General features: G+C 47.0%; 1 protein-coding gene across 1 annotated transcript in view; it reads left to right on the forward strand.

Annotated features, from left to right (window-relative positions):
- The window catches only part of CCDC93 (CCC complex scaffolding subunit CCDC93), a 105,908-nt gene extending 78,787 nt beyond the window's left edge, over positions 1–27,121 (forward strand). Inside the window, exons 17-24 of the mRNA XM_004423890.3 lie at positions 39–92; positions 1,661–1,723; positions 4,542–4,650; positions 8,379–8,461; positions 10,593–10,630; positions 12,054–12,138; positions 16,578–16,691; positions 21,375–27,121. Coding sequence (XP_004423947.1) covers positions 39–92; positions 1,661–1,723; positions 4,542–4,650; positions 8,379–8,461; positions 10,593–10,630; positions 12,054–12,138; positions 16,578–16,691; positions 21,375–21,428 — 600 coding nt within the window. The 3' untranslated portion in view covers positions 21,429–27,121. The remainder of the gene's footprint in view (positions 1–38; positions 93–1,660; positions 1,724–4,541; positions 4,651–8,378; positions 8,462–10,592; positions 10,631–12,053; positions 12,139–16,577; positions 16,692–21,374) is intronic.

A 27,121-nucleotide genomic window follows, 5' to 3' on the forward strand; every position in this document is an offset into this window, starting at 1 on the left:
TACTCAGAAAAGCTCTTTGTTACTTTTCATCATTTCAGACCCTCTCCAGTGGAGAGCCGCATGGTGCTCTCAACCCTGTGATGACTCATAATGTAAGTACCTGCCCATTCTCAGGACTGCCACTGTCCTCTGTGGGTGTGGTGGCCAGCTTTGTACTCTCTTGTGACAGTTTTTCTCATGCCTTCTTTAATTTTCTCTATGACCACCTCCTCAGCTGCGGGCTCTCAGGGCATTGCTCCATTTTACATGCCTGGCCCCTTAGATGGAGGCAGGATCTCACCAGGGACGGCCCTGAAGGCCACCATTCCAGTGGGTTTCTCCCAGGGCCTTGGGCAGACATTCTGTGTTCACTCTGGTGTCTCAGCTGAGAAGGGGAGAGGCCCACATTGGTCGCACATGCTGGTCACAATCCGTAGACTCCGAGGGGTGGGGGTGGTGCAGAGGGAAAACTCCTCTCTCGGTGGTATTACCTTCCAGGGTCAGAAAACTGGAAAGGGCCAGATAGTAAATATTTTCAGCGTTGTGGGCCAATTCCACTGTGATAGTCATAGTCAACACATAAAATAATTTAGTAATACTGTAGTCATTTAGTCAGTAAATAAAAGGACATGGCTGTGTTCCAATAAAACTTTATTTACAAAAATAGGCAGAGAGGCAAATATGGCCCAAAGACTGTAGGATTTAGCTCATGGGCTGTACTTTGCTGACCCCTGTCCTGGGTTTAAACCAGTGCTCCCAGCACGCCAGCACTCGGCAACCTCTGGGAGAAAGAAATAGAAAAGGAAGATAAGGAAGAGAGACGCAGGAAAACCTCTAAACGTTTGCCTCCTTTAGGGTTTGTCTTCCCTTTGTGCCCTCACACGCTGTTAGAGAATGAGCTTCGGGACTCCTACAGTGAAATCTGTTGGGGTTTGCCTGCAGCTGAGCCCTGTGGAGGAGACTCTGTGTGTGTGTGTGTGTGTTGGAGGAGGGGCATCTCTGTGGAGGAGAGTGTGTGTGTGTTGGAGGAGGGGCATCTCTGACCCCTTGCAGCCATCTAGCCATCTCTCTTACCTCATTGGGTTCAGTGAGGTGCTAAATTCACTGCTGTCCAAAAGAACTTTGGTGGTGGAAATGTTCTATATCTGTACTGTCCAATACAGTGGCCACTGCCTGCATGTGGCCTGCATGAGCGCACTTGAAATGTGTCTAGTGCAATTGAGAAACTGAATTTTTTTAACTTGTAGTTCATGTAAATTTAAATAGCCACATGTGGCTAGTGGCTTTATCTTGGACAGTGCAGCTCTAAATAGAAACATGGAAAGTAAACCAGCATCCTCTCCAAACACAGAGGCATAAAGCAGCAGATTCTTTAAGTAATAATTGTCTCCTCAGTTATTAGGGGAGGAGGGAAGGGCACATGGATTTGAGGGATACCTAACCCAGGAACACAGGCTTCAGCCTGGATCCCAGAAGAAGGAAGAGTTGTTATAAAGTGATGTGAAAGGGTGTCAGGGGTCTCACATGACCGAATCCAGACCCTAACTCAGCTGATTGAGAAACTATATTTGAGGCCTCAGGATTGGGCAAGATAGGATAAAAAACATTCAACTTCAAAAGACTTCATCAAAGAATGAAAGTCTCCTATTCCCAGATAATTATGTCCTTTTCCAATTTTTAGGAAGACCTAGACAGACGATATAATATGGAGAAAGAGAAACTTTACAAGATCCGTTTACTACAGGTGAGTGAAAACAAGAGCTAAAAAAGTACATAAACACATCTAACTAGGTATGAATGTCCTGAACTAGAGACTCAGCACTGAGGCTGCTGTTGGCCAGTCTTCTATTTGGGATGTCACTCAGTGGTTTAAGATGTTGATGACACCTCATATTGGTATGTTACTTGCACAATCATCTCATTTGATTTGATCCTCACCCCAGGTGGAGAGTAGGTATTAGCCTCATTTTCTATATGAAGAAATTAATTCATATCCTTAAAATACTTGTCCAAAGTCAAGCAACTGGTACGTGCCAGAGGCAGAATTCAAGTTCTAATGTTCTTATCTAGTACTTTTCCTCTAAGACTAAGTGCCCATTTTAGCTCTCTTAGTTGATGGCCTTGGGGGTTTGTGAGAAGGCCAGCAAATACAGAAGAGGTAGGTCTTAAAGTTGGCTCTACAGTTAAATTTACATAAAGTCAAAATGACATTGGAAAATCCCTTATGTTGCCCAGATCTGGCTCATGGAGGCTCACAAGCCAAGAGTTAAAGTGTGTTGCACTTTGGCCTGGAGTTTCTTTCTTTCCTCTGGGAAGGGGAAGTCCAGGTTCTGGTGGGAACAGCCAACGGGCCGCAGGGGCCAGTGAGACCCTGTTTCTCCCATCTCTGGCTCTGGCTTATTTTGCTGAGCTGTTTGGTTAAATTCATGTGAGTGAAATTTGTCCTTGATGCAAGGACACTGTACTAGTCTTTAAGGAGACACAGAATTAAATAAAATCAGGACAGTACAGCTGCATACTTGGAAACTTTTTGACTGTGCTTACTGTATGTTCAGTGCTGCATTAGGTCCCAGGAATGGTAAATGGGATGGCCCGTCTTCTGGGAGCTGGCTGACTATTTGAGAACCAAGATACGTCCATATACATCAAAACAAATTGCATAGGGCAGCTTCAGACTGGCTAGAGGGAAGCTGCAGTAAAACCACAAGCCTGCGGAGGGCCTGAGCCAGGGCAGGGTCAGCAGGGATGGAGGGAAATGAACTGGCAGAGGAGAGATTGAGAAGCTGTATCTGATGGAACTTAGCATCAGTCGGGTGAGAGAAATAGAGGAGTCATGGAGGGTGCTGGAATTTCTGATTCGGAAATTCTGATTGAGAAAAAGCGTAAAGGAGAAAGAAAAGGCTAACGTGGGTGGGAGTATAATGAGGAGTGTTAATGAGATCTGTTTGGGGCTTTTAAAAGTTGGACTCGACCAAGTGGAAATGTCCAAGAAGTGCTTGGGCGTTGGTTCTGATGTCAGAATAGTCTGGGTGGAGATTTGAGTGTCAGCACTGGGTAGGTGATAACCGAGGCTGTGAAAATGAAGGTTGAGAAGAGGCTCTGGGACTAACCCTGTGTAAGGACAGGCAGAGGAAAAGGAGGAATCCACCAGTGAGGGTGAGACTCCAGCTGAAGGTGTGGAGAAAAAAGGAGCCCCAGGTTTCCTGGAACTGAGCAGACGGCCCAGAGGAGTGAATGGTAAATGTTGCTAGAAGTCAAGAAAGCTAAAAGCTGAGAATCGCCCATGAGATGTCTCCCAGAGAAGGACTGTGGTGAGCTTGGCAAGAGCAGTTTCAGTGAGCTATGGAAGAAGCCAGCTGCAGCTGGTTCAGGATGACAGGAAGGGAGTAGGGGAGTTAGAGGTGCCGAGGGCGCCTGGCTCAGGGAGGTGGGCTGTTAAAGGGAAGAGAAAGAGGCTGCCAGCTGAAAGGTGATCTGGGTTTAAGGAAGGGCTTGTACAAGGAGTGAGGGACTTGAATATACTTAAATGCTGATGAGAAGGAGGCAGGAGTAAAGGAGAGGTTAAAGATACAGTAAAAAAAAATTGAATAATTGTATCTTTAGATTCCTGAAAAAAAAAGCATAGAGTCAGAGTCTGAGCCCCCATGGGGGGAGGTGTGGCCTTAGCCAGAAGGAGAAACACATCTTCCCTCTCACCAGAGCTGCAGAGACCCTGTTTTGAGTTTGATTGCCAGAGTTGATGATGGGTTTCTCACCTGGACGCTTATATTTCCCCAGTGAATTAGAGATCCCCATCTGCTGTTGTGAATAAAGCGGGCTGGGAGAGTGGGTGGTGGTTGGGGGTGGTGAAGGCACAGAAGAAAGGCAGTGCTGGGAGCCCACTTAGTCCTGAGACCCAAATATGTGGTGGGAGCTGAGCGACTTCCCCCGGGAGGCTGCCCTGCTGGGGGAGGAAGGCAGCGGTGATTTGAGCTGCCTGTCCCAGGAGCCTGAGCTCTCCCTGCGCCATACCGCACTGCTCAGCCTCCCTGGATGCAGTCAGGGGAGCAGTTTGACTGACACGCCCCAGTTCATGGTAGGGAGAAAATGCTGGATGGGTATTTTAGGAGTAAATCGTAGGAGCTTTTCAACCAGCCTAAGGAATTTGGAATTTATAAGGAGGCAGCGGGTGGCATCAGTTCCTTGCCATCTGGGAAGCATTCCTTTCGTTGCTTGTTCCCCACCTGGCGTTAGTGGAATCAGCTACTCAAGAGTCTTTTGGGGCCTGGTGGGCTAGCTGGGGGCTCTGTCCACAAAAGCCCTTCCCATTCAGAATCTTCCTTCCTATTCATTAGTGTGATGGCTTCTGTGGTTCCGGTTCACAGCCACTCCTCCATGTATTGCAAAGTGGAGTCCATCAGAATCTGAGATTGGGGGCCTCAAGCCAACAGCAGAATTTTGTGCTTGCATTTCAGGGCATGTGGTTGTGCTCAGGTGAGGGAAGGGGAAATATCTTGGCTTCCCAGAGAACATGTAAGGCCTTGTACCAAATAGTGTTGTCTCCCCCTCCCTTTTGCATTTAGGCTCGAAGAAACCGAGAAATAGCAATTCTGCATCGCAAGATTGATGAAGTGCCCAGCCGAGCCGAGCTAATACAGTATCAGAAGAGATTTATTGAACTCTACCGCCAGAGTAGGTGCATCGACCACAAACAAGCTTTCGAGGCTGGTCCTGGGAGGGACAAGAGGCGAGGGGACCTGCCCCGCTTTAGCGTGGAGGAGCATGCATCATAGCTCAGTCCATGAAAGCCACCACGGGAAGGGCTCCGTCTCATCATCCAGCCCACTCGTTCCACGTAGCCCACTGGTGGGTGACCTGTAATCCAGGGACCAGCGCCGTGGTGCTCTTACTGTCCTCCCCGTGGACTGATTATGTACACTAATTGAGCCCTTAGAGTAATGTTTTGAACACCCTCATCCTGGCCAGCCATTCGTCTCCACTGAGCTACCCATGCACTTTCCAAGTGGATCACAGTGACCCCAGCATCTCTAGATCAGTCCTCACTTGTTCTCCTCTACAAACTTCCTTGCTAATGTGGTCCTTGCCTTTAACATCATCATATTCATTCAGTAATCCAGGTCTGGGTCTCCCTCAGCCTGAATCAGTGACCACATCTTGTCATGCTCAGAGTGGCCCTCAGAGCTGTCATGGCCTTTCAGTTCCCATTGCTACTGCCACATCTGTTTTTACGTCCATCGTAGCTCAGCTGAATGACTGTTAGCTGGTGTGCAGCCCCTTCTCTGAGTCCTTCGTCCACCCATCTGATTGTGTCACTTCTCCCTCTGCTGAAAAATCTTCAGGACTGAAAAAGGCCTCTCTCCTTATTATGCCCAGGATCCTTCCTAGTCTTAAGTGGCCCTCCTAGAGGCCACCTTTCCTGCTCTAAACCCACACTGACCTCACCAGTCCACACACTGCCTCTGAACACACCATGCACTTTGCCATCTGAGGCCTGGACTCCTTCTGTTACCAGTGCCTAGGACCCCTTCCCCTCTGTCAGACAAAATACTTCAAGACCCAGCCCATATATCCTGTGTAAGCAGGTCCTAGACCATTACCACTTCCTCTCGGCCCCCACTCTTGCACATCCCCTGGATGCCTCAAACTGAACAGGTACAAAGCTGAATCCAGCCTTCCTATCCCATTTTTCCTCTTGGTCACTGGGATCACTGTCTAACTAAGCTCTACCCCTCCTAGTCTTCTCTGGCTCATGCTGCTCTGCCAGTTCTTTTTCTGAGTAATGATCAACTCCGTTTCTTCTGGACTACTGCTGTAGCCGCCCTCTCATCACTGCCCGGAGACTAACTCCTTCTCTGCACTCTTGCCTGAGAGATCTTTCTCAAACATAAATTTAATCATTTTACACTCTTGCTTTTAAAAGCTTTAATATTTAATAGTTCCTCATAACTTGTTGGTTAATGGTCAGAATCCTAAATATGCTGATCAAAGTCCTCCATCGTCTGGGCCAGCTTCATGGGCTGACTCCCCCTGCAGTCCCTCGGTGCCTCACCCCTTTCGTGAGGGCACCTGTGTCTTGGCCTGTGAGCTGGTCCCCAAGTCCACAGTGCCAGTGCCCTGCAATTCCTACAAACTCTGGCTTTTTTTCCAAAATCCATCTCAGATTTTGCCGTGAGATCTTGACCTCTCAAGCATCCTTCCAGGTTGAAGCTAGAGCACTATCCTTACTGGAGTCCAGAATCATGCCTCCTTCACGTGTGTTACCCCACCATCTTGATGTCTTATACAGTCCTCACATTTGATTCAGATGAACAGGGGCAGCTATCAATAATAGCAATTTCTCAGCAGAAAATAGTTTCTACCTTAAGTTAAATCTTTCCCCTTAATTTTCTACCCCTACCTACTTTAAAGCTTTTAAAATTATAAGTAATAATGCCTTGCATCTGTATATTTCACAGAGTAAATTTCACACGTTAGAGTTGAGAATTTTTTTTTTGCTTGTGAGGAAGATTAGCCCTGAGCTAATACCTATTGCCAATCCTCCTCTTTTTGCTGAGGAAGATTGGCCCTGGGTTAACATCCATGCCCATCTTCCTCTACTTTATACGTAGGATGCCTGCCATAGCACGGCTTGGTAAGGGGTGCATAGGTCTGCGCCTGGGATCTGAACCCACGAACCCTGGGGCGCCGACGGAGCACGCAAACTTAACCACTACGCCGCCAGGCCAGCCCCTAGAATCATTTTCACAGGACGTTTTTACACCAAAGACATTTTCAAGCAGTTGCACCAAAATATCTATATATTTTTTTTTTTGATCATCAAATATCTGTAACCCCCACCCAGTCCTTGAGCCTGATGGGGTAAGGGTGACAGACACATTCCTGGGCCATAAAGCTGCAAGTTGACTAGTTTATTTATGGCAGTGATTTTCAGCTTTGGCTACACATTGTTGTCACCTGGGTCCCACCTCCAGAACATCTCATTTAATTGGTCATAAGACTTTAAAAACTCCGCAGGTGATTCTTTTTTTTTGCAACCAGGATTGAGTATCACTTTTCCAAAGCTCTTAGCAATAATAATACTTTATGTTGAGTAGTTCATGAAGTGATTTTCATATAAATTAGACATTTTGATGTTGGGAGCATTTTTAACTGTTGCATCAAAATACTTGTATCAGATTATTAACTTCTGTTACCAAATATGTACAGCAGATATCCCCAACTCCCACCCATCTTTGAGCTACACAGCTGGAGGGAGACACAGCTATTACTGGGTAATAAAGTTAAGTTGACTGATGGGTTTCAAGGATCAGATTTAAATGTTAATGGCAGTTGCCCAAGGAAACCAAAAGTGCCCACAGCCGGCTCCACCTCTCTCTGCTCCCCAACCCATGATGCTCCAGAGGGAACCTGCGTTCAGGGAGCAAGAGCCACTGGGAAACAAGACCCCACTGTAGTCTTGGCCAGTGCCTAATAACCGTTAGGCAATAGGATCTTTAGCTATAGCTAACCGGAGAGCTCAGCTTAGGCTCAAAGCCTGACTGTGGACACAGGTCTTGGGATTTTATCTCCCTCTGGGCAGGTGTATGTTATGGGAATTCAGAGCAGTGAGGAAGTCACGTAGGCTCAGAGCCATGTGGGGGGCTGCCCATCCACCCAGCCATAAAACAGAGGGATGCATTTGGATGGGAAGCTCTGACCCCAGTGCCCGAGTACCCTGGTAAACAGGGCACACAGACAGTCCTAGAATTTGGCCCTTTGCTCCTAAGTCATTCTTCTGTAGGGAAGAGTGAAGAAGGGGAGGTGGACAGAGATGCAAAGTAATTTTATAAGTAAGATGTTGGGAGCCTGGTAACTAAGCCCCTCTTAGTCACGTGCACAGGGGTGGGAAGAGAATTCATGTTTGTTAGGCCATGTGTTCTGCCCTGGGATAGGCATGTCATTTGTCTAGTCAATATTTTGGAGGGGCTGCTATATAGGCCTGTGCTAAGCATGGGGGTTACACAAGTGAGCAAGCTGTGGCTTCTGCTCCTGAGGGATGTGGGAAGGAAGGAAGCCACACAAACAGGAAAAGGTGGCATGGTGGCTTCCTCATCCCTGCCACCTTCCACCCAGGGCACCTCACCTGAAGGACTTCTGAGAATCGCCCCTATTCCACACACCGACAGGGAGGTTCCTCTAGCCCCTCGTCATGGCTGGGCCAGTTCATGACGGGCCAAGTACCATCACCCTGCAGCAGCTCTGCACCAGCTTTTGTGCCCTGGGGGGCTTCCGCTCAGACGGCCGAGTGAGTGGTGCCCTGACAGGTCTGAATCCTGCCCATGTACCTCATGGAGGAGAGGGTGCTTAGGGTCCTGTTGATACATTTTCTCACTCGTATGCTAATTTCTTTGTATTTACAGTTTCAGCAGTGCACAAAGAAACCAAGCAGTTTTTCACTTTATATAATACCCTGGACGATAAAAAGGTTTATTTGGAAAAAGAGGTAAGAGCCTTTATAAAAAGAAAATAACTTAATTAGATGTGCAGCTGCCAGTGCTCTTGACCCCAGGAAGTTCAGATGGACTTGATGTCTGGGATGCATTCCGATTAAGTGGAAGGAGCGCCCAGTGTGTGCCCAGTGCTGAGGTACGGAGTCAGAGAGTGCAGGGTTCGCTGGGAGCTCACACTGCACGGGGTGAGGTGAGGCTGGTGGACAGCTGTTTTCTGGTGCGTGTGAGAAATGCCGTCATAAAAAGAAACGGCAGATGCTTGAGCAGTGCACATGCAGGGAGTCCTGGAGTTGGTGAAACTTCAGTTTGAGGTTTAAAGGAAGGAAGGAACCAGCTAAATGAAATGGGATGGTGGGCCATTATAGTTTACATGGGGAAAGGAGCTATTTAATCGTCAGTGGCAGACAGAGGCGTGAACTAAAAGGATTGTAAAATTCAAAGCAGGACTGAAAAGGGGTTCCCATGGGCACTGACAGCCCCTCGTTACTCTGACTCAGGTTAAATCCATTCATGATTCAGGGCTCCCTCAGGTTGGATGACAAATGATGGGGGCAGGGTGTGCAGCTGTTTTTAAAAAAAGAATAGCACTGGTTTTCACAGTAGCAGCATGGTGTAGCAGAGAGCATGAGCTTTGGGGTCAGGCAGATTTGAGTTTTAGCCTGGCCATATTTTCCTCACCTCTGAAATGGAAACAACATCTGCCTCACGTGATTATGATGGAGACAGAAGGAGAAAGTGACGGTGACGTTTCTTGCACATGGGGAGGTTCTCAGTACGTATTAGTTCCTGCCTACACCGTCACCTTGAGGTTGACAGAAGTTGTTTTCATTTTATCTTCACCTTGTGACCTGCACTGATTACCACTTTAATAAAAGCAATATTACAGATGTATCTTACCTGAACCGAAATGGGGGCATCTGTAATTATTGTCACCTTTATTGCCTATTGTCAGTCAAACCAGATGAATCTCTCTCCTCCCAGGGGGCACTCTTTGAGAGGAGGGATTGGGTTCTATTTTTCTCTGTATCCAGGGCCTTATACAGTGATGGACACGTAACAGGCATTTGATAAATGTTTGAATAGATGAGTTGAGTGCATTTGGTGCGATTTACATCCAGTCTGGGGACAGCTCTGCTACACACCCTGGCCTTGGGTTTTCCTACCTGGCGAGGGGAAGACTTGCCAACCCTAACTTAGGGACAGGCCAGCCCCTTCTGAGAAAGCCTTGAACCCCATTGACCTTCCTTCATCAGCAGTGTTTAAAGTTGTTGCATCCTTTTAAAATCTAGGAGTATGCAGGGGGCTGGGGGCTTTTCATTCTAACCCATATTAACACAATTAGAACTTGGCATTTGAAAAAATTGTGCATTTTATTCCAAATCCATTTATGTGATACTTTAGCGTTCAAACATCCCTGTGGAGTCATAAAGACAGGAATATCATTTCCATGTTACAGACTGTGAACCTGAGTTCCACGTATAGTAACTGCTTTGTCCTGAGCTCACAAGTTGAGATAGTGACACAGCCAGAAAGAGGACCTAGGTTTTAGACTCCAGTCTCAGAGCCCACAGTGTGGACTGTGTCACTGGGGCAGATAGAGGGTCCTACTTTGTGGGATAAGGCAGTTTCCATGGGAATGGGGGCCTTGAATGATGCATTCCCATAGAGGCTCTCAGAGCTATGCAGCAGCTGGCCACATTGGCAAAAAGATTCTGTAGGAACCAATAGGATGGGCACAGTGTTCTTGCTCTCCGCCCCAGCTCACCCTCCGCTAAGCTGATAGCTGTGGGAATAAAGTGCAGTGTTTGGCAAGATGGAAAGGGTGGCAGCTGCCCAGAGCCCTAATTATAGTGTCTTCCTGGCTGGGACTTAGGTCGCTTCAAGGGGCCCTTTTTCTACATTCTTATGTCATGGGTTATCGGAAGGTAGATGCTCTGGGAAAAACCATGGGGCTAAGAACATGTTGCTCTTTTTCCTCATGTTACTTGCATCTGTACAAACAAGGTGTACTCCTTTCAGAAGCGACATCTAGAATCAAGACAAGCTTCCGGTGGTTGAGGTAGCACAAGGACCTTTCAACCTTTTGCCGATTGTTTTTTCTTTTTTTTTTTCTTTCTTCCTCAGATTAGCCTGCTGAACTCAATTCATGAGAATTTCTCACAGTAAGTGTTGTCATCCTCCTCCCTGTCACTGCCTTGGTGCTGTCCCTTGTCTTCAGCTCGCCTTCATGTTGCAGTGGTGTGGTTGAGTAAGACAGAGCTCACATGTTATTCCTACACCTCCACCCCTGCTGCCACGTGCAAACGTGTCTTGGTTTACATGGTCCTGAATTCTTGCAAAAACGCAATGATATTAGAGCGAGTTTTGAAAACACCAAGGAATATCTTAGGAAAAAGTTAACTTTCAAATAATTTGACTGTGCCTAACTAACTAGTTTAATCTCTTTGGGTATTACTTTTTTGTTGCTAAGATTAGATTAATACCACTGTTCTTGAGCACTAGAAATCCTTTAAAATTTGGATAATTATATAATTTAAAAAAAATTTTTTTAAATCTTGTGGTAGATTTTGTTTTTTAGTTAACATGCATCCTCCAAGCTACTTTATTCAGAGATGAATTTTCTCTCCAAAAATTGGATGGCAAGGCCCACCTATACCCAAATCATAGCAGCCCTCCAGCCTGCCAATGGCCGGCCCACCGTCTGGCAGCCCCACGGCTTGCTCTCTGTGTCACAGGCTTCCTTTCCTTCCAGCACAAGTCTCTACTGTCCCCTGGCAGGTGACCAGCGACTAAGATTTTAATGGATTACAAATTCTAGATTTTAAGCTTCGTTTCTAATAAACAGCAAACAAAAAATCCCACAGCTCCCTGATAAGATTCAACTAATGACTTACAACCTTGTGACATTTCCAAAAATGGTGCCTTCATCTTTATTTCCTGGTAATTGAGAGAGACTGCATGTTGAGCGTTTTTGTGATGAGTTCTGCCCTCTGTCAACCCATCCTTTGGGAGAGGTCTCAGTGTTTGTATGCATGTGCTCTTATCCTTTTGGCGTCATTCCCTCTGCAGAACTGGAGGTGCAGGGAAGTGTTTCAGGACATCAGGGAATCCACTCGTTCAGCTGCTGCTTCTGGAAACAGGACCAGGTTTTCCCAGCCTGGTTTTAGGAAAATCTCAGAAGGTCTCTTCCAATCTTGAGCAGTGCCTTCAAATCCTCAGATTTTTAAAAACTAAATCGAAATCATTTCTTAAGCAGTACCTGCCATCTTTCAAAGTAAAAAATATATTTTTAGTTAATTTTAGTCACATTTTATTTTAAGAAAATACAAATAGTTAAGAAAATTATAGGGAGAATGGAAAAAAAAAGATTAATTTTCATTTAAAAGACCAAGCTAATTTTCATGCCTTCCTCAGAGTTTAGGATCCCTAACTGCCTGGGATTCCAGGGCCCACATGGGTCCATCATGCCTTGAAAGGCCTGGTTGCCTCTTGGGGCATTATCTGGGGATGGGGCCAGTTCCTTGGCACCTCCCCCTTTCTCAGAGTCCTGTGTGCTGGTCATACCTTCTTTGGTTTTTCTTTCAGAGCCATGGCCTCCCCTGCTGCCCGGGACCAGTTTTTACGTCAGATGGAACAGATCGTAGAAGGAATTAAGCAAAGTAAAATGAAGGTCAGATGGCTTCTTTTCTGTAATGCGGCCTGGGTTTCGTAGTGGTGATGGAGAAGGCCCTGCAAAAAGCAGGCCTCTTCTGGTTGTTCTGGGAGTATGCTCTTAGTCCTGGAGACACATCTTCAGTGTCTCTGCAGGGGGATCCCGCCATGCCTCTGAGCCTGCAGTGGGCCCAGCCAGCTCTAGGCGCTGTCTGCACTGGTGGTCCAAGGGCTGCTTTTGGCAGTAGCCCCCATGGATCAAACACCCGTGTGCCAAGCATGGTGCTGACCCACTCCTCAGAGCCCCCTTAAGTGGGTTGTGTTACTCCCATTTTACTGACTTTCACCAGCAGGCTTCCTCTCTTGCTCAGAATCACTTCCTCACTGGATCTTTGGTTCCTGACATTCTGCCATTAGAGATTCATTCCTGCAGATCTTGAGAGCATTTTAGTTTTCAGGAACCCCCTATAAAAAAATGCAAATAATTGTTGAACCGAATTCTGCTAAAGTGAGAGGATATTGAGCCTTGGAAGTCAGAAGAAAAAAGAGGAACTGATAAGGGATGTGGGAGTTCCAGAGAAGCTTTAAAGAGAATCATTTGGTCAGGGGCAGCGTGGGGTTATCCTCGCTTTGTGGCTCTGCATGTGGGCTGATTTGTCAGTAGTGAAGTAGACTTGCTGACTGTCTGGAAGCCAGAAACACAGCTGCAGTTCCCTACTACCAAAACCAACAAATCTTCACTAATACCTCCAATGTCTTTTGCTTTTGGTCCTGTTTAAAAAATGTGTCACACCAGAGTGGTCCTCAGGCATAGCAGTAAAAACCTGCTGGTCTTAGGGCACCTTCTTTCATGATCTGAGGGCAAAGTGGTCCAGTGTGTGATGCCAGAAAGTAGACACATGAAAGAAAGGGATGCCTGCAGGACCTGTCATCATGATACCCACGCACAAAGACAGACATTCAGGCTGCCTGTAATCTCCTCTCACGAGAGAGGAACTAAGGACACAAGCTCTCCACATCCCTGTCCCTGTAGAAAATATTCATCTCCCCTTTAATGACTTCAATAAAATGATACCAAAGGAGCAAAAAAAAAAAAAAAATGGATCACTAGTAACAAGATTATTCAGCCACAAAAATGAGAGCAATGTGAGGCAGCACTTGTCATGTGCAGGTACACATACCCAGACAGGACAGGCTGTCTCACAGAGAGCGAGTGAGTCTCTTCTCAACGCTCTGAGGTGTGAGGCAGGTGGAGGCCAGGGAACTGGCTCACCACAAGTCTGTAACAGCGCACATCTCAATGTGGTGGACCTTTCCACCCCTGCCATGCTCCTCCCCCGGGGAGCTGCTTTTGCTCATAGTAAAGAACCACAGGAATTTATTGGGCTTTTTCACTTGGTTTCCTCTTCCTGTTTACTGGGAGATGATTCCTGGGGGAAGAAGTAGGCCTGACCTTTCATTCTCTCCATTCTCTCCCAGGCTTCCTACTGGTGGCACATCAGTGCTGGCTGAGAAGGCTGCCACTGTGTCTGCTTCCCCCGCCAGGTGGTGGGGCACTCTATGGGTGGTCAGGACCCTGACAGAGAAGTCTCTCTTTCTCCTGTCTTGTTGCTAGTGGCTAACACAGCTCCTGGCCTGTGGTGGGCACTCGAACTTTTCGTTGAACAAGTGAATTCATTCATTTGACTCCAAAAGCAGAACAAGTGAATTCATTCAATTGACTCCAAAAGCAGTTCTCAAAGAGGGTTCCAGGTAGAGTTTGAATATTGACTAGCACCCTGAATGGAGTAAGTGTGTCTGCTTTGCAGAACAGCACTCATTTGGATGGATGTCTTTTGTTGCATTTGAAAAAAACCATAGCCCTCCCTGTCTCGGTGCCATGATGGGTCCTGTTCAGAGTAGGGGCAGCACTGATTTCCCCAGAACTGGCAGACGCAGGGTGTACACAGAATAGACCAGCAGTGGGTATAAGTAGTAGAATACATGCTTATGGCCCATGGAAGGGTTCCTGAGTAAAGAGGGACTCACATATTAGTAGGCATTTTGGCCTCACCCAGAGGAGGTCTCTGCACCTTGGGAGTACTGAGAGCGAGGGCTCGGCCGAAGACTCTGGAGTTCCTGATCTGGAGTGTGAAGGGGTGGTACAATAAGCAAGGAGTAGGACTAGTGTGAGTGAGTAAGGGGATGCTGAGAACAGTGTGCAAGTGGAACTCAGACCTAAGAGTCAGCTCCTGATTCTGAGAGTGAGGGGGCCTCTTACCACTTCTTACCATGTGCTTTCTAGGATGCTAAATGTTAAGAAGAAGCACTATCTTTATTGAGTAGCTACTGTGAACCAAATGATGTATCATTTACTTAATACTTAATATAATATATTCTTTACAATAAAACCTGTGATATGGGTGATATTATCCTTATTTTACAGCTAAGGGACCTATCATTCAAAAAGGTTAAGTAACTGTCCAAGGATACAGTGAGTGTCAGAGCTGGAATTTGACTCCAGGCCTTTCTGGCCTCAAGTTTATACCTTTTCAAGGTTTCCACACTACCTCCCAGAGTGGGTCCTGGATACATTCAAATTAAAGTGCATTGTTTACATCTCTAGGATATAATCAGTCATGGCCAGATTTTCTGCTAGAGTACAGAGCAGACAGGAAAGTCCTGGAATCGACATGCCTGCCTGCTCTGCTAATTGTGAGACAGGGGCCTAGCTATGAGGTCCCACCCAGCCCAGCAGGAAAGTATCTGACAGCTTTGGGAAGTGAGGTCCAAGAAGGAACCGCAGTGGGCGTTGTGGCAGGAATTGTGAGCCAGTGATAGAGTTTCATTCGGGCAGCATCCGGAAGTCGGCCAGAAGGGAGTAGGGCTGACTGCTGAACCAGGGCTCTGAGTGTCAGAGGGCCCTAGCCAGGGTCCCCAGAGGGGAATGCCCACTTCTGGAAGAACTGGTCACAAGGCAGGTTTCCAAACTCCAGACCTAGGCACAGGTATGCAGCAGGTGTCCGTGTGCAGACCTGTGGAAAGAGGAGAGCGCAGAGTCTCAGAGTTGGTTACCAGTGGACTTAGGAGCTGGGCATGTGGTCAGGATGAGGCAAATGCCTGTGTGGGGTAGGCCTTCCTCTGAATAAGGTGGGGTAGCCTTGGGGACACCAGGTTGCAGTTCACCTGTGTGATCAGCAGAGGCCTGTGGTGTGGAGAGAGGGGAGACAATGGCTGAATAAAGTGCAGCCTATTCAATTTTAACTTGTGTTTACCAACTATAAAACCATTTCCAGAGAGTAACTCAAAAATAACATTCAGGCGTCAAAGGACCAGTGAAGCCAGGGCAAAGCATCACTCATAATTTCATTCAGCACTCAGTACGCTCTTGAGCACCTGCCATGAGCCAGGCACTGCTCAACACCACCTTCCTTCTGCGCTCACTTCCTGGCTGAGCGAGGCTCTGGTTTGTCTTCTGAAAATAAAGTGCATACTGCTGCCACCTCTGCCTGAATGTCACCTCCTGAGAGAGCCCTCCCTGACCATCTTGCCTGAAGAGGCCGTGTACCCACTCTCCTCTCTGCCACCTAAGCCTGTTCATTTTCTTCTCAGTACTGATCACTGCTGGGGATTCGCGTGTGTAGTTCTCTGTGTGGGTGCTTGGTTAGTGTCGGTCTCTAGAACGTGTACTCTGTAAGAGCAGTGACCTTGCCTTGTCACCACTGCATTTAGTTCTGAAGATGTCCACTCACTCAATATTTATTAAATGAATAAGCTTTTAGGTACCTTAGGAAAATCTCTTTAATCAAAGACTAGCCTTTATTTATGAGATCAAAATCCTAGAAATAACCTAAATTGTCCACCAATAGAAAGATGAGTAAGTAAGCAATGATGATTAAGAATATTGTATGGTTTTTTAAGTTGTAATTGTAGAAAGTCTGTAATAGCATGGAAACACTTATGCTAAGTAAAAAGAGGATACATAATTTTATACTATGATCTCAGTTATTTAAATCAGAGTTGCTCAGCACAGCATTTGGACCAGATACTTCCTTGTTATGGGGCTATCTTGAGTGTTGTAGGATGGTTAGCAGCATCCCTGGCTTCTGCCAGTAGATACAAGCAGCCCCTCTTGCCCCTCCCCACACACACACACAGCTGTGGCAATCTAATCTGTCTCCAGACATTCTGGGGGGCGTTGAGAACCGGCAATCTGCTTATTATGATATTATTTGTAGTCACAAAAAAATTTTTGTGATGCATAGTTAACACCTAATGATAGGAGAATTGCTGAATAAATTATAGAGCCTCTATGCAATGTCATGCAAATAAATAAACCAACCTCAAAAATGCTGTATAGAGGGAAAATACTGGAAGGAAATCCATGAAAATGTTAGTAATAATTGTCTTTTGGATGTTGCCAGCAGCCCTTCGTCAGAATGTGCGTTTTCTTCACTGTGTCCCAAAATGTTTCCACAGATGGAAAAGAAGAAGCAAGAGAACAAAATGAGAAGGGACCAGCTGAACGACCAGTACCTGGAGCTGCTAGAGAAGCAGAGGCTGTACTTTAAGACCGTGAAGGAGTTCAAGGAGGTAAGAGGAAGTTGGGCCAGGCATGTGAGGCTGACGTGAGATCTGTGTTAACCTCCAGATGTGCCTTTCAAAACCAGAGCAATTCCTTAGTTCTCCCCTGGTCTGTAATGGGAAATAGCACGTTGGCCTCTGACAGTTAAGTGTGGCATCTAGGTAGCTCAAGATTGTGTTGTTCTGTGGCCCATCTTGAGTCTCTAGTTGAATGTTCTACGAGACAGCATATCTTTATTTTCATTTTCCTAACGTTTAGTAAGCACATTAAACTCACAAGTAAACTAGCACCATCAGCCCACATCAAGGGCCACCTGGAAACAGCATTTGTTATGGATTCAGATCTACAATCGCCCGTGCCCCGGGCCCCCCCGCCCCCCCCACTCCTGCTCCCCTACCCCACCCCACCTTAGGAGGGGAGGGACGTTGAGAAGCGGAATGGGAAGAGAGTGAACGTTGAGTGTGGCAAGCTTGAGTTCGAGTCCCACTTTTACCGCTTACCCACCATGCACTTCGGCTGTGACCTCATCCCTCTAAGCCTCAGTTTCCTCATTGATGGGTTCTGTTGGATCAGATGAGGGATGGAAGCATCTAGCACTGTGTTTGGTGCCTGGAACACCCAACACTCAGCTGAATTTTTTGTCCCTGTCTTTTCTCCCTGCATTTGAGCAGGGTTACTGTCCATTGTTCCAGAAAGAAAAGTGTTTGCCCTTAAGAGAAAAGAGACTTCATTTGGTCTCTTGCCAGGATCTCAGCAGCTTTATTTTCAGGAATTCCTTCTGGCTTTCTAAACTACATCCATGTGATTTTAGTGAGTTTAGAGATTGCTGAAAATGCAGAAGTGCTAAAGGTAGATTGTATCTTGGCGTTTACTCTACAGAATAAAAAATATAATCTATACCAATAATTTTGTTCTTATATCATTTTTTTAAGACTTTTCTTCCTTCTTTCCTCCCCCTTTCCTTTCTTCCTTATGTTTTCCTTCTCTTTTGTGTAATTGTAATTTTTGGTAGCCACAACTCATGGGCGTTTCACAATCTCATCCTTTCCGTGAATGTTCCTCCAGCTCCTCCCATGCCCCTGGCGATATATCGAGTTGTTGAATAGACCCAGCCCCTGTGTCAAGGAGCTTCCTTTGTGGGGAGGGAGACAGAGGATACACTAGAAAACAGAAACTCTAGTAAACAAGTAGTAACAGATGAGAAGTAATTTCAGTTTTTGCCTTGGGGGCTAATGTAGGTGATGTGGTCAAGTGGAAAGGACTTGGCCGTGGGCAGAGCAGGAATGCTTCAGCCAAGAGCAGCACGGGTGAGGGGCTGAGGCTGGGCAGCATGGAGAGTAAGCAGCAAGGTGCTCCAGGGCTGGCAGGGGTGGTGCTGAGATTTTGGAAGGGCCAGTGAGTGAGCTGCCAGGGAACAAAGAGGGACCCTCTGCTCCCCGCCGGAGCTCTTTTTTCCCTTTAATCCAAATAACTCACCAAGAGAAAAGACCCAGAGGGGATGAATTACTTTTCAAATGTGGCTTGGACACACCAGCCCTGCCCTTTTGACAGCAGAAATACAAAGCAGGTAAGTTGGGAAAGATAAATATAAGCTGTCAAAATCAAAGCAAATAAAAGTAAAACGGAAACGCTTATTCTTGCAGTCCAGGTTCTCAGGGCTGAGGGCTTAGGGTGCCTTCCAAAGAAAACCGCTCCTTCAGATGTTAAGCATCAAGATTTCTGTGTTCTGCGACTGTGTACTGCGCCTCAGGCACAGTAACTCACACGTCAGAGACAGGGTGGGTCCTTCAGAGCCGGTGGAGACCTGAGACCAGGTGTTGTCATGCCTGTTTTCTTCCGTCCAAAGCAAGTCGGAGAAAAAGGGAGGGGGGAATGCAAGATGTTCTTCAGACACCTAAATATATTTCATTTAAAGGACTCACCTTTTTAAAAAATAGCATGTCCTCTTGTTTTTTAATGTTAAAATTGCCTTTTTCTTTTAAAATAATGGTGATAGTATGTACTCCTTTTTTTTTTTTTTTAAACATTGTACTTGGCAAAAATTTTAATTAGCCACCACATGTCAGCATTCCCAAATCTTAAACTTTTTTCCATAAACTCCTCTGAGGTAACTTGGTCCCTCTTGGGACCACCACCAGTACTGAGGAGGAGGTAGCAGTGGGGGCCCCAGTCTCCACCCTGTTCCTTCAGCCAGAGTAATTCTGCTATTTTACACATTGCAGTTTCTGGTAAGATCTTGTTTGTGATAGAAAAACAGTTCGAAAAGGCAGACCTTCATCCCAGGTGGAATCTTCTCCCAGAACCCTCTCTGTTCTGCCTTCTTTCCCTGCCTCTCCCCCACCTGCTTGGTCGTCTGCTCCCAGGTTCTCAATTCTGCCACATCCTGGTCCCTAGCACCTGTGCTGGGCAATAATTATTTTTCATGCAGAACATGGTATTATTGTCCAGAACATGGTCTTTGGCCACCTTAGTAGTTCCCTTTGTTGGGTTTGGTTTACTCCACATTAATTGAGCACCAGTGATGCCCCATGGGCTCTATGTAGGTAACAAGTCATGCCCTCATCCTGACTCCCGGCCACCTCTGCTATCAGGACTTTTTTAATTAGAGACATTGGGTTATCTCTGAAATTTCATTGGCTCGCTCGCCCAGGGAGAGTGTGTGAATAACAAGTTGGCCAGGAAACAGCACATACTCTGAAATCACCTTAATCACAGCATTACATTAATTCATTGTCTCTCACAAGGTCACCAAACCAGGATTTAAATTCTAGCCTAGCACTGACGAGTACAAACCATACATTTTTTCGAAGCTGGCTTTGGGTACCTCATCTCTAGTGAGCTGAGTTCACTGTGAGTGGCGTGTCTGGCTCATAGTGGGCCCCATATGGTCTTCAGCAGGAAAGAAATAGAGACAAGGAGACATTTTTCCTTTTTTTCTAGAAAGAAATGCCTAAAGGACTCTTTCTGTATTTGCTTTGCACAGACAATATCATTCCGTAGTCTCCCAGAAGGCTTCTAGTAGATTGCATGAAATTTAATCAGTGTTCACACACACCAGGTGACAACCTAGGATATCTTTACTGAAAACTTCAGCAGCATCTCAGTGTGTTGTGATATACAGAACTACCCCTGGTGGAACTCTACCACAGGAGCGTTTGAATGCTTCTGAGGTGTTTTGCTCATTTAAAAGGCGAGGTGGCTGACAATTGAAGCTAATTTATTTATTCATATTTTTATTTTGGAAATTTTCAGAAACACACAGAATTAGAGAAGGTAATATAACAACAGTGTGCCTGTCTGCCTGCTCTTGTTCCCTCTCCACCCCTCCCCACTTTTTGGCTAGAGGTTTTTCCCCCAAGCACATCTCAGTAACTCATTTTAAGAAGGAAAACTTTCTTCTTAACTTTTCTAATACAGTTAAAGTTACTCAACTTCACCTTCTTTCTCTTCCCACCCCGGGGAAAAATTAAGTGCCTCCCCTCCAAATACATTTACTCAAGAAGTACCAGAGTACCTTGCTTCTGACAGAATAATTTAGCCTACCCCCCAGCCCAGAGCCTAGCTGTTCCCCAGCTCTGAGTGGAAGATAAGTATAAACCGTACAAGTGAACTGGCATTTGTCTTAGTAAAACCAGGGTCATTGTAGCCGGAAAGATCAAAGGCCCTCCAGAGAGGTGGGAGCACCTAACGGGGCCCAGGGAGATGGAAACATTGACTCTGGGGTCTTGGATGCAGAGGGTTCAAGGGTGAAAGCAAGTTTCTCTTCCACACTAAGTGGATCTCCAAGGAAGCATGGCCATTGGAGACCTGGCCACCCTGCCAAGCCTGGGCCCTTGAGCTTGCCCTTTCCAGGCCCTTCCTACTACCACATTCACCTCTCAATTTAAACAGGGCTCCTTGTGACATGGCCCAGGGAAGAGGTGGGGATTGTTTGCTCACAGATGGAGGTATCCTGAGCTCTCAAGGCCAGTGGGAACAAGGGGGAAGGAGGACCCACAGTGAGAAGCTTTGGAAGATGTCTGAAATCAGGAGTACAAAATGATGCAGAGGTGAGCCTGCACCACTAGACGTCAGATTCCACGCACCGGATGGGGCAGTGACCTTCCTTAATAACATTCCTCAGCACAGACAGTAATAGATCTCATACAGCTCATTTTTAAGGGGACAGGTGCCCCTTGATGCATCTCTCTCACCCTGCCTTCCATGAGTTTCTTCCTTTCTTAAAGCTAGGACATTCTTAACCTTCAGTGTTATCAGAGTAAGAACTTTTCTGCATACTCTGCTTGCAGTGTAAACTGGGGCTGCCTTTTATCACTCCTTTGGCTGCTGTTTCCGAGTACCTTCTCCCCTTGCTCACCGTAGTTGTCCAAGATCGGCACATAAGTGTCGGCTTTCTGCTTCTGACCCCTTGAGGATTAGAGAAGCTTCAGGAAGCCTTTTGGAATGACTGTGCCTAATCCTCTCATCCTGTTCTCAGTCTGATAGTCCAGAAACTAATTGTCCTTATATAGCTGTCGTGGTGTTGAAGGTCAGCATGTCACCAGGAAGTTTCACCGTGCTCATAGCAGCGTGCCAGGAGGCTGGTTTAGTTGGTCAGTAGGTGTCTCCCTGTGGGACTAGGGGAAGGATACTAAGACCATCTGGGGCTCGTGGGTGCTAACGTAGTCACCACCTCTCTGCTTCCCCTGCAGGAAGGCCGCAAGAATGAGGTGCTGCTGTCTAAGGTGAAAGCCAAGGCTTCCTGAAAGTTCCCCAACTTCATCAACGTACGTCCATGACTTTTTTTTAAATGCCATATATCGACTACAAGATTGTGAAATGGTTCTGAACGCTACAGTAGAGAGATGCGGGTGTAATGATCTCAACACCCTGGACATTTTCTTTCTCCGATTTGCTTCCATTTCATCTCTGTGTTGGTTGTTGTTGATGGAATCAGTGTAGACATTGTGGCTTGGATAACACCCATAATCCTATGAAGAATGTGGGCAGTATCTGTTCTCTGTGTTGATTCAGCTTTTATTTCTTCAGTATCATTGCACATATGAAGGTACCTGTATTTGTATGGACTCTCTGAATAAAGAGGAATTCATTTGTTCAGCAAATGTTAATTGAGCAACCACTGAGAAGTAAGCACTGAGGGAGACAGAGAGAAGTATAAAACACAGACCCTGCACCTCAGGCACCTAGCAAGTGTCCTGGGGTGCAGATATAGCCCACTTGATCCCAGAGCTTTGCCACTTGGGATTTTTTTAGCAAACAAAGGCGTTTAGCTGAATGACAGCCCATGTGAATGTTGGTCCCTTGGGCCCTTCATTGCCCATGGTGCCTTTATTCCTGGCTCCTCGAGGTCCCAACCAGGCTTAATGATGTAGCAACTGGCGTGAAAGGTCGGTGTCTGCTGTTGGTTTACTCCTTACACACTATTCATTGCTCAAGGTCATTTCACCCAAAATTGAAAACAGGGGCCTCACACTGAGGACACTTAAATAAGAATGACATATTATCATGCCCTATTTCTCATTTGAGTCACAGCCAACATGGGGAGGGACTTGTGCATCCCCCTCATTAAGAGCACATTAAATGTGCCCTACGCTCTGGACAGGTCGTGTTGTAAGCACACAGATGAGACTTGCACACCCTTCACTGTAGTCCAGGGCAGTCTGTGATGAGTCCCAGAGTGACAGGCCATGAGCAGGTGCAGAGGGCAGCGAGAGGAAGAGCAGTGAGGTGTGCAGAGATCAGGAGACTTCATGGAGCAGGCAAGATTTGGGCTAGATCTGAAGGGGGACTCGCATTATAATAGGCAGAGATAGGTGGCAGGGCCATTTTGGATAAAGTACAACTATGATTAAAAACTCAAGGGTACGGGGAGAGGACGAGGTATGCTCATTGGGAGAGGAGTGGACGGGTCTCGTCAGGAGGCCTTAGAGGCCAGTCTGGAAAGATGGGCGGAACCAGCCTTTGGAGGGCCTCGAGGGGAAGGCAGAGGGGTTGACTTATTCTCTGAAAATGAGCATTCCAGACCAAACACACAGCTCCTCCTGCCCTGGCCCTCAGGCCTCAGTCATGTTCACTTAACCTCAGCAGGAGGTTTGCCCTTCATTGTGCATAAGCCTGCACACATACCAGTCAGCAGGTTTGGACCATAAAACGTGAAAGCCTAAGCATGTCAGGGAAATAGGGCATTCAGTGCAGCCACAGGAGCCTCACGTTCATTTTTAGTGCCCTAATGTATGCATTAAGCAGGGTTGATGTGTACAGACTTAAAAAATCTCGTGCTGGATTGACAACAGCCGTCAGTTTCTGTGCCAGGGCCAGCGGGGCCTGCTGATGGGCATGGCTGCTCCTGGAGCTGAGTGCAAGCAGCAGTCTTTGAAATGGTACTCCCACGTGCTGAGCACACTTTCCCCGGGCCACGTGCATCTCCACTTAGGCTGGTCCCTGGGCCATGGTTGTTTGTGGACTGTGGAAGGGCTCCGTGAAGTTGAAGCAAGTGACTGCCAAAGAGTGGGTGGCACTCTGAAGGCAGGGGAAGGAGACAGCAGTTTGACTGTAAACTATTTCAGGTTCAGGAAAACATCTGCACTATCTTGTTGAGAAGCTCATAGACCCACTCCCTAATTAACAACTTTTTGAGCAGTTAGGAGATTATTTGTATATTTGTCCAGAGGTGGCAGGGAGGAGGAGGGTGATATTCTGGGTTATGGTAGTCCACCTCTCTATATTATTGGAGGAAGTGTGGCACGGCTAATCCAGAGCAACCAATAATTCTTTTTAAAAGTGGAGGCGTTTATTTGAGACTATGTTTCTAAAGAGTCATTTGGTTTGCTTTTGGGATAGGGAGGTATCAGTAGAAATCTTTTCCCTTTCTTTAATCTACAAAGCCTAATACAGATAATAAATTAGTTTCCATTCCTTGAACACGTTTTGCATTAGGCAGAAGCCAGTCTTGACAATTCTCTGTTTGCCGCAGATAACCCACAGAGTGACTGGTGCCTTTGTGAGTAATTAGGACATTAAGTGTGCTTTATGGTCAGGCCTTAGAGGCTGAGGAGAGGCCCCGAGGCCTCCATCATTTCAGAAGTCACTCAAGGGGGTTCCTCCCAGGACTGCATCCTTCTGTGTGTCCAGACAGAGTATGGCTGGGTCTTCTGCTAAGCCCACAGGCTCTTCTGGAGTAAAAAAGGGAAGGGGGAGGGGCCGGCCCCCTGGCTTAGCGGTTAAGTGCGTGCGCTCCACTACTGGCGGCCCGGGTTCGGATCCCGGGCGCGCACCGACACACCACTTCTCTGGCCATGCTGAGGCCGCATCCCACATAGAGCAACTAGAAGGATGTGCCACTATGACATACAACTATCTACTGGGGCTTTGGGGAAAAAAAAAGAGGAGGATTGGCAATAGATGTTAGCTCAGAGCTGGTCTTCCTCAGCAAAAAGAGGAGGATTAGCATAGATGTTAGCTCAGGGCTGATCTTCCTCACAAAAAAAAAGGGGGGGGGGAGGGGGAAACATCCTTATGTTACTTTTATGAACGGTGTGCCTCAGGAGGAATGAGGTTTCCCCAGGAAGCGTTCAGTTGTCCTGCTCAGTCGGAGCAATGAGCTTGCTAACGGGGCAGACTTGCTGTGGCTGACTGCCCAGTGCCCTGGGGTTCTCGGCCAGCCTCTGGGTCAGGGGCTCCCCTCTTTCCTATGTGCGTCTCGTGGAGTACATGGGGCTGCTTTGGTTTAAGCCAAAATCAGCTGCAAAATCAGGACAGACTAGACTATTATGAGGCCGTCTGGGGAGACACTTGGGACACGTTTCCTGTTGTCCTTGGCTGGGTTCAGTCTCTCATGGATCGCTGGGGTCAGCTAATAGCACTGGCGGGAGCTGCCGAGTGTTAGAGAACAGCTGCGCTGTCACACATGAGGAGCCTGTTTCCCTTTTAAACAAATTCCGAGTTTGTCAGGCCTAAGCTCTTGTTAGAGTCTGAACTGCGTGGTTTTAACTGGCTTCTAGTTCGTTGCCCATATTCTGTGGAGAGCCAGGTCCTGCGAGTGTCTGTGAGTCTGGCGGTAGAACCGGAAGGCAGAGGGGCTGGTCCAGACAGGAGACCCTTACCAGGCTGAGGAAGCACGCCCTGACGAACCATAGCTCTTGGGACCTCCTGAAACCAGGGCAGAGGATGGGGAAGGCCCCAGGCAGCCCTCCTACTACCTCACAAAGCACCGTCCTCGCGACTTCAGGCTGTAATATTGAGAGCCCCTATACCATCTGTAGTGACCAAAGCAGACGGGCCTGAAAGGGCACTTTGGACAGTAAGCAGTGGCCTGTGAACCTGTGCCACCTTGATTTCTGTCAGCACAGCCTTCTTGCCGTCTCTGCAGGTGACTGATGATCAGTGGCAGAGGCCAGTAGTCATTCTGTGTTAACAGTTACTCTGACTGAGCCTGAGATGCAGGTAGTTGGCTTGACTCATGCCTTGAGGAAGAGCACTAAGGAAGTGCTGTCGGATTTGCTCATGGCCTGGGTTGGCCTCCAGGTGAAGGCACATCTTACCGCAGAGCAGTGCAGTGAAGAGCCCCAGCAGGATGCGGTGCCCACTGTCTGTCCCATGGCTGGGCCCCAGCCAGCGGAGGCGCCTTGTTTGATGCATCTTCAGGGAACCCCAGGCCCTGTCTTGGTTCTTTTCCCCCAGTCCAGAGCATTCCTTCTAACAGCGCATGGTGATAGGCTGAAAATGCTACATAAAAAAGGTTGTTATGATAGTCTCTCCTCTTCTCACAATAACTATAAAAATGTTAGAGGGGTTTAGTAGCTGGTCTGCGGCCTGTTTGACAATGTAGGGAATCCTGTGTGCTCTCCACGTCAGCCTTACGTCAGTTCCTCAAAGTGCAAGCTCGCGCCTGGCCATGGCTGTTGCCCTTGCTGTTGCTTCTGCCTGGACGGCCCTCCCTCCAAGGTCATGGGCAGTGGCTTTCCCTGACCACCTGACACTCGTACAAACCCCTTCAGTGTCAGCCTGCAGCCCTGACCACGTTCTGCCCTTTCCCTGCTGTCTGTCTTGATGGCACATGTCACTGTTTGAGTGTCTTGGTCCTTTGCAAACCCTGTGCCTGCCCTCCCCTGGGGGTATAAAAGCAACAAGGCAGGGACCTGGCCCATATTATCACCAATCTCCCCAGCACCTGGCTGGGGAGGGTGATCAGGAAACTCTCGTTGGGTAAAACAGCTACTCCACATTGCCACTTTGCATCCCTGTGTTAACAAAGTTCAGATTGAACTGTGCGTCTCATTTACACCGTGGTTTGAGAACAGGTATACAATTTTATTCAGCAGCTTCGGAGGATCTCTCTCAGAGTGTGTTTGTTATATCCTTATCTTGAAGGGTGGAATAAGAAAGGTGCCAGGGGTTTCAAACCTCTCAAAGGAATTACCTTTTACAGATGTTTTTTCTCCCCATGTAGGGAGGAAAAAAGAAAGGGTGCACAGGGCCGGCCCCGTGGCTTAGCGGTTAAGTGCGTGCGCTCCGATACAGGCGGCCTGGGTTCGGATCCCAGGCGCGCACAGACGCACTGCTTCTCTGGCCATGCTGAGGCCGCGTCCCACATACAGCAACTAGAAGGATGTGCAGCTATGACGTACAACTATCTACTGGGGCTTTGGGGGAAAAATAAATAAATAAAATTAAAAAAAAAAAGAAAGGGTGCACACACACTGATGTCAGAGATTAGATCATGGGGTATGTTTTGGCTCAAAGTATGTCATGACTCTAAAGGTAACTTGACTGATTGAAATGACTCAGCCACAAGAAACCGAGAACTGGGAAGCAGCACTCTGATGCAGTGTTGACAGAAGTTTGAACAGTACCGCCTCCACGGAGGGCAATGGACGATATCTATCAAAGGTGTAAACGCACAGACCTTTTGAGCCAGCAATGTTACTTCTAGGAATTTTTCCATGTACAAGGATTTTCACTGCAGCATTGTTTGTAATAGAAAAAAGTTGGAATCTACCACCAACATAGGGCAATGGTTAAGTAAATTATGGCGAATCCATACAGTGGAATATTAAAAGAAATTTAAAACAATGGAGCCACTGTGTATATACTGCCATGGATTGATCCCCAGGATGTGTGGTTAAGTGGGGGAAAAGAGGCTTATGGTGTACTAGTGTTTGTTTTTAAAAAGAGAAAGGAGATGGAGAAAAATGTGTCTGTGGGTGTATATATATGTGTGTGTGTGTATATATCTGTATACACACACACATGTATATCTAAACATATCTGCTCACATATGCCTAGAATATTTCTGGGAGGATACAAGGAACCTGGCTGCCTTGGTTGCCTCTTGGAAAAGGGGTGGGAATTACTTTTCACTGTATACCTTTTGTACCTTTTGAATTTTGTACCATGTACATGTATTATCTATTCAAAAAATAAAGTTTTTAAATTTTAA

Source organism: Ceratotherium simum, chromosome 9 (assembly GCF_057802395.1).
Source record: "Ceratotherium simum simum isolate JZ-2026a chromosome 9, ASM5780239v1, whole genome shotgun sequence".
NCBI lineage: Eukaryota > Metazoa > Chordata > Mammalia > Perissodactyla > Rhinocerotidae > Ceratotherium > Ceratotherium simum.